Source organism: Ictidomys tridecemlineatus, chromosome 3, assembly GCF_052094955.1.
Source record: "Ictidomys tridecemlineatus isolate mIctTri1 chromosome 3, mIctTri1.hap1, whole genome shotgun sequence".
NCBI classification, from domain to species: Eukaryota; Metazoa; Chordata; class Mammalia; order Rodentia; family Sciuridae; genus Ictidomys; species Ictidomys tridecemlineatus.
In genome coordinates, this window is record NC_135479.1 from 84,929,344 (window position 1) to 84,937,092 (window position 7,749).

At 43.7% G+C, this 7,749-nt stretch overlaps 1 protein-coding gene across 13 annotated transcripts in view; it reads right to left on the reverse strand.

Annotated features, from left to right (window-relative positions):
* The window catches only part of Nme9 (NME/NM23 family member 9), a 44,304-nt gene extending 36,997 nt beyond the window's left edge, over positions 1-7,307 (reverse strand). For 3 of the 13 annotated variants that reach the window (XR_013436537.1, XM_078043388.1, XM_078043389.1), the window contains exons 1-3: positions 7,094-7,270; positions 6,697-6,733; positions 3,446-3,503 (exon numbers count right to left, since the gene is read on the reverse strand). Coding sequence is in view for 12 of the 13 variants with exons in the window: in XM_078043388.1 (XP_077899514.1) it covers positions 3,446-3,503; positions 6,697-6,729 (91 nt within the window). In the remaining variant the exon portion in view is untranslated. Of the gene's footprint in view, positions 1-3,445; positions 3,504-6,696; positions 6,734-7,090 lie in introns of all 13 variants that reach the window. The other 10 variants (XM_078043392.1, XM_078043391.1, XM_078043387.1 and 7 more) reach the window with 9 other exon arrangements.
* Between the last annotated feature and the right edge of the window lie 442 nt (positions 7,308-7,749).

Genomic DNA, 7,749 nt, shown 5'->3' on the forward strand with positions numbered 1-7,749 from the left:
AACCTAACTTTTCTTGAGCCAAAGCAAGCATCTGTGCTTTGCTTTTTTCTCAAAAAGCCCACTGAGTTGAGAATCATCCCAAGATAGAGATGAAGAAACTAAAGTTCATAGAGGTGAAGCTGCTGGCCAAAGGTAAGAATTCCACACAGGGTGGTTTATAAACAACAGATAGCTGTTTCTCACAATTTTGGAATATAAGAAGGCAAAGACCAAGACTGGCAGTTTGGGTGAAAGCTGTTGTGTTCACATGTGTTGGAAGGTGAAGGACAGGAGAGACAAACTCCCTCCATCAAGTGCCAATCCCATTCTTGAGGGGAAGAGCCCTCGGGGATCCACCTCTTAATGCCACCATTTTGGCCATTAAGTTTCAACACTGGAGTTTTAGAGGAGACATAGTCAATCCCTAACCTAGCAGAACCAAATACTGCGCCTGGCTCTCTGAGGTCACAGGACGCGTTCTTTCAGCTGCTCCTGGAAAGGAAGAAGACACACCAGTTCAAGAGCAAGGGCTGGCTCAGCAGGCAGCAGCATTTTGCAGAATATGAGACCTAGGCTGGGTGGGAGGGGAGGCAGCCAGACAGGAGCTGCAGTGGGGTGAGAGGCCAAAGAGGTGGGGACCACAACCTCTGCAAAAGGAAGTGGAGATGTGGATGAACACCAAGGGGTGTGAAAGGGACTCCACCTCTGAGCCTGGCAGAAAAAGACCTGGGTGGAGTTGGAGAGAGAGTCGAAGGGATGGGGAATGTTGAACTAGTTCTAGTTGGGCTGGTTTTCTGGTGCTAACCAAGAGATTGCACAGGCAACCAGACACTCAGAAGGAGAGCAGGGGCAGAGAGGGGACTTTGGCCTCCTCAGTGTCCAGGTGGAGGGATCAGACGCTGGGCTTGAGAACAGGATTCACGATTGGCCAATGTTTGGATTTCAACACTCCATGGTGATGTGGGCGGAGGCAAGAAAGCATTTGAATCAAACTAGGAGGGCAGGTTCTACTGCAAAGAAAGACAGTGGGCCCGGATCAGCTTAAAATCCCCAGGCAGTATTTGCATCGACAGTTCACCTGCTGCTTCTAGTCCCCTCTCATTCTCCTTGGCTCTTGGCAGGAGCCATGGGAACAAACTCCACCAACTTAGGAGATAGTCAGGTGGGGCTTGAGGGACGCTGGAGAGGGCATTAAGAGGTTGACTCTGAAAGGCAGGAAGCAAAATGGAGAAGACCCCTGGAAGAAAGGGCAGAGATGATGAGAGTTCCTGAACCGTGTGACCTGACTAGACTCGCATGTTTGAAGGCAGGTGCAAAAGAGCCAGCACAGGAAGACTCCCAAGACCGTTGTTGACCTTGGAAGCAAGTTTCTGCTGGCTCCAGGGAGAACAAGCATCTATACTGTGTGTGTGTGTGTGTGTGTGTGTGTGTGTTATCATCTAGCTGCCTGATGATCAGGGGCCAGGAGGAGCCCGGCTGCCTACAAGGCCCTAGAGCATTAGAGCAGGCTTGGCAGAGTCAGTGTTTGGTATGGTGTTGGTGCTTAGCAAGGTAGCTGGCATGCAGGAAATTATCAGGAAATCACTGCTGCTGAAGAAACAAGCAGTGGTTGTCACACCTTGGAGTTGGGTTCCAGTTGCCCAGACAGGATACAATAATTCATTCTTGGCACATTGAAAGGTTTTATATAATTCCACAAATCGGAGCGTGTGGCAGTACTCACACCCACACAAATGGATCAATGAAACCAGTATTTATTTAGCATCCACTTGGCCCAGGTCTGGGAAGGTGGGCTATAGATGAGAGAGCCAGCGCTATGGTGTTAAGAATCTAATGGCACCCACATGGATGGGGGTGAGGGGCTTGACAGAGTCCAGGGGCTCCTGAACCATACAAAGTTTCTGCAAAGATTTCACCCAGGGAGGCTACTTTGGAGCTGGGTCTGGGAAGGAGAAAGCTCTCAACAAGCTGAGATGAGTCATGATATGCCAGGGAGTAGGGACAAGAGTCCTCTTCCCCATGTAGAAGAGTCATCCAAATGGGGTGCAGAGACATGGTTAAGAATAGATAGAAGCAGACATGCAGAGAATAACAGAGCCCAGAGGTAATCTGGAGAAAGATATCTAGAGGAAGAGAAAGGAATAATGAGTGCGAGGGAGGTAGTAACCTCTAAGATGTCTCCAAAGATCAGCTTCTTGGTACTCCCTGGGCTAGACCTAGTGGATTTCTAGTGATCAGAAGAGGGCAGGAGGATATCCACTTTCAAGATTAGGTTAATAAGGACTAACTTCCATCACATGTGCTCCCAGAGCCCTGCTTTAAAGGAGCAAGTTGCCATGTCCTGAGCAGCCTCATGGAGAAACTGATAGCAAGAAATTGATGTCTCTGGCCAACAACTAGTGAGGATTTGAATCCTGCCAACAGCCACATGAGTGGACCTGGAAGTGGACCTTCTAAATTTGGCCAAAAGCTTAGAAGCCAATCTGCCCCAAATTGAGCTTTAAAACCTTCCAACAACTGCACTCCTGAGCCAGAGGCACCCAGCTAAGCTGCATCTGAATTTCTGACTCATAGAAACTGTGGGATAATAAATGTTTGTGGTTGTAAACCACTAGTTTTGAGCAGCAACAGATGACAGATACAAGAAGGATAAGAACAAGGAGGCCCCTGGGCAGTGGCTATGCTGCTTCCTAGTGATTACTGTGCTGTTCCTGGTTCCAGTGCCTTATGATGCCTGGCTCTTCCTCCTATCTGAGAGTTCCAAGAGATCCCCATTTTCCTTCTAATGCATTCTCCTTTTGTGCCTCAGGTAATTAGAAGAAGTTTCTGTAACTGAACACCAAACAACCCTGAGAATGACAATCAGCTCGAAAATAAGGAAACCCTGCTTTCTGACAGTACTGACTCATTTCCTGAACCAAATTTATGATGTTCAAGCCAGATATAAATACAATACCCATCTTTCTCCTCAGGGATTTGTTCTAAAACCCCTAGAGGATGCCTGATACTTCAAATAGTACCCAACATTTTATAAGCACTTCAATACCATGACAGTCTTTTGGATAACTAAGCAGGATACTTAAAAGACTAACGGGCAGGTAGCATATACAGTGTCGATTCACTGAACAAAATGATGATTCATGTCCCATCAACCCGTGGGATGTTTTAAGAGTCCATCATGCTATTCAGAATGGTGTGTGTTTTAAAATTTATGAAATGTTTATTTCTGGAATTTTCCATTTAATGTTTCTGAATTGTGGTTGGCTGCAGGTAACTGAAACTAGAAAGCAAAACCACAGACAAGGGGAGAACTACTGTACACACAGACACAAAGAAAGCACCTGGCTGTTTATGAGGCTCAAGGTTATAGGAAAAGGTTATTGCAGCCTTCTCTTTATGGCTCAACACCTCAATCAACATTCTTGAAAAAAATGGATCTGAAAAAATATATTTTATTTTGAATTACCAGTTAGTCCTTTGGAACTCAGCATTTCTTCCCAAAGCTCCTGGGTGCTGATGTTGACCTAAATTCAGAGAATCAAATGCTGTAACACCGACGGCACAAATGGGGAAACAATTTCATGAATTTTGTTTTTCTCCAAAATACTTAGAAATACATTCAAGTTTTTCTCTCTCCCCAATCTTCTTTAGTCCTTCCCTTTCTTCCTGTTTCTTTCCCCCAGGAAAAAAAAAACACTAAACTAAGAGTGATACATATTATTATTAGCATTTTAAAAAATGTTACATGTTATTTCTACAGAAACAGTATATACAATTTCTTAGTGTCTTTAAAATGTACATGAACAGTATAATACTATAGCTTTCCTTTTGCAATTTATATTTTCACTCAGTATCACAAATAATTAAGAGTTGAATTTATTACCATTCATTCACTTCTTTTTCTTTTATCTAAAAAGAGTTCTGGATTATATTAGACATGGAATTCAAGGAGAAGTGCATATTATCCCTCTTCATTAATAGTAGACATTTTTATAAAGTATACAGAATGTATTTTTACTTTGAAACAATTTTAAACTTACAGAAATTTTGCAAGTACATTATAAAGTATGTGTGAGGGTATACTTTGTTGATATTTGAAAGTAGATTGTTAGCCTGATATTCCATCACTCCCAAATACATTATCCTATATATCCACAATAAAATCATCAACGTCAGGGGGAAAAACACTGATATACTCTTACATTTAATCCTTACATGCCATTAAAGTTTTACCAATTGTCCCAATAATGTCCTAGATAGCAAAGGAAGTAATCAGAATCCCACACTAGTCAAATCTCTTAGCATCAATTCACCTAGAATAATTCTTAACTCTTTCTTTTATTTTCAAAATCTCAAAACTTTTAAAAACTATATGCCAATTGTTTTGTAAAATGGTGTGTCTAGTTCCTGCTGATTAGGTTCAGGTGGTACATCTTTAGATTAGTTGGAGTATTAGAGAAGCTGAAGAGAGTTCCTCTCCTTACATCCAATCAGGTGATACACAATTTCCATCTGCCGATTAATCACCGGAACAAGGTGCTACTCTCAGACTCCTGCTCTAAAAAAACCACTCTTTCCTCTTGTAATTAATAATTGGAATACCATGAAAATTACAAATTGTTTTTAATACAAGTATGCTAAAGTCTGTATTCCTATAAAAGGATAGGATACATTATCTGTAATAAGGGCAGGAATCATGTAACATCTGCAAGTCCTCTGTGAGAAGTCTCTTTTTTTAAGAAAGCATACTCCTGGGCTGGGGATGTGGCTCAAGCGGTAGCGCGCTCGCCTGGCATGCGTGCGGCCCGAGTTCGATCCTCAGCGCCACATACCAACAAAGATGTTGTGTCCGCCAAAAACTAAAAAAAAAAAAAAAGAAAAAAAAACATACTCCTAACTTTTTGTTCTATGACAAAAAAATCAGGATATAAAATTTCTTAGTGTCTTTAAAATGCACATGAACAATATCATACTGTAGGTTTCCTTAAAAGAGGTAAGAGCCTTAAACATCTGTCATCCTGGAGGCACAAATACAGTCCTGGGGCAAATGACAGGAGAGATCAGAAAAGCTCCCACTCCCGCCCAGAGGCTCAACTGTAAGTCACTGGCAAACTCTCTGTGGCCCTTCCTGTCATGGAATGAGCTACATCACCTCTGGGCCCAGGACTCTGGGTAGCTGAAGAATCTCACCCCTAGAAGAAGGGAAGGAGGAGAACAGAATAGAAACTATTTGAACTTCACTAAGCCCCACGTTTAGTAGAGAAATAATGGGAAATGTGTTAACACCTTTGAACAGATTGCCTCAAAATCCTATCATTTCTGATTCTTAGTCACAGAAGGAAACCCAGAGAGAGGACAGGGTTCCTAGGATGGCAGACCCTAGGCACTGCTCTCAAGAGGTTTACTTTATACGTAGGTGATACAGATTCCTTGGTGTGAGTGGGGAGGGGCTGCTGCTCCCCCTTCTCCTCAGCAAATGGTACTTAGAGCTCTGAGGAATACACATGAAAAAATAATATTGCTAACACATTACCCCCAATGGGGATATAGGACATAAACCTATGAGATGATAATCATACGGGCCAATAACATCAGAGAAACCACAGAAAGCATTCAGACCGATCTGGAAACTTCCAAAAGAATCTCATTACAACTCTGCAAGTTATGTATTCCTCCCCTCCCCATTTATATAAAGGATATGGGGCTCATATACGCTGAAAAAAAAATGATACACACAGAAAAAGTGGGAGGGCAGAATCTACTACAGACAGAAGATTCCCACCTTCAGAGTCCTAGAATAGCAAAGCCAGAAGACCCTTAGGGATATCACACACACACCCTCATCCCACAGATGGGCAAGCCATAGCCCAGAGAAGTTATGTAATATATTTTAAATCACAGAATTGACTTAGAGAAAATTTCAAGAACTATATCTGGCTTCTGCAGCCTAAACATGTATCTTTTTGGGGTTCAGCTGATTTATGAGACATTCTAAAGCTTGTTTTTAAATGTATCCATATTACAGATCATTCAATGATCTTATGACAAAGAACTCTCTCCCAATTCCAGGGCCCAGGCATGCATGTTTTTACCATAGCTGTAGAATCACCCTGTCCAGGACCAAGAAGAAAATAAGAGGTAACAAAAACTTACAGTTTCACTTGTCTTAAGTGCAAATGAAGTTAGGCACTCTGTATAACAAATGCTCATCACATAATACATCTCAAAGCATATTGTTAATAAGCGAAGAGAACAGTGATGGAGAAATCTGCACAAAGCACAGAGGTACAGAGCCATGCCCAAACTCAAAATCATCTATATCATATTCTCCATGCAAGTTGCAACTATGTTTCAGCAAAGAAGTTCAACTATCACCTGGGAATTATGCTGGGTAATCTTTCCTTAGTTTTGATTTGGGATAACGCATGTTCGGGTCCTTACGGTTGTATGTGCACTATAAGCAAAAAAGCTTTTGCCCAATTTTGTTTATATATATTTATGCATAAAAAGTTTGTCATCACGAGGGGTCCGAGATAATTTTTTTTTAACTTTAAGACATAAGGGTAGAAAATTCAAGTTCTGGAATACCGTTACATACTGCTAGCAAAGAGAACATAACTTTCATACTGCACCCTCCCCTTCTCTCCCCTCCACACCACACCACACCACCCTCCAACCCTAACCAAGTGCTGGAAGCTAGCGCCCCTGGAGGCTTACCTGCAAAGCAATTTCCTTCTTCTTGCTGCCCATGGTTCTGCAAAGAAGACGAAGCCCTGTTACTGTCTGGCAGCGGACTCCCTATAACCGCTGTGCCAATCAGCATGCGCAGAGCCTTCTTCACAAAGCCCCCCGCCCCCTTTTTAAGGTGCTTCCAAGTGGCAGCAAGTCAAGTCTCTGATAGCAAATGAACACCGCCTGAGGGTAGCGGAGCCTGCAGGCCACGGTGGGCGACCCGCCAGGAGGTTTTCTGGGGATCTGCGAAGCCCCTTCGCCACCCCGGATCCGGGCTCAGCTGGAGCAGCCCGTCACACACCAGAGGGCTGGGGTGGGGGGGGCGGTGATAGGGGGTGGGGAGGAGAGGATCCTGTTGTCCGCGCGGTTCCCCACGTACTACCGGGAAGCGGCCACTGCGAACGACCTCTCCACTGGTACTCAGTCCTCTACGCGTCGGGAGTCTCCAAACGACTCTGCTACTAACCCGCTACGGTCGTCCTGGCAACCCAGCACCCCGCCCAGCCGGCCCCAGAAGCCGCCGACACGTAAGCCACGCCTCCTGGGGCTTTGCGCAAACTCCTAGCCGCACTCCCGGTACGTGAGTGGCACGGGGGGAGTCCCGCCCCTTGAGGGCAGCGTTGGGCTCTACGAAGGCCCTCATTGGCTGGAGCTTACGTATGTCAGTGTCGGGCGGATTTGAGGCAAAGACCTGACCCTTGCGTGCGTCCTAGAATTGCATTGCTGGGTTCCTGCATCCTTCCTACCCGGCCTGAGCTGATGTGATGCTTTTCTTCCATTATGTACTTGCATAACGCGTCCCAGGCAGGATAGGTTTTTGAGGGAGTTTGAAAGGGTTCTCTTGAAGACAAAAAAATAAATAAAATAAAATAAAATTATGAATTTAAAATTAAGTATGAATGTCAAGTATAATAAATACAAATATAAAGCAGTTGCAAACAGGGTAATTATTAACCCAAGTAGTTCAATAAATAATCACTTTAAACGTGAACAGTCTAAATTACACCAATGAGGATATTGGGGATTTTTTAATATTTA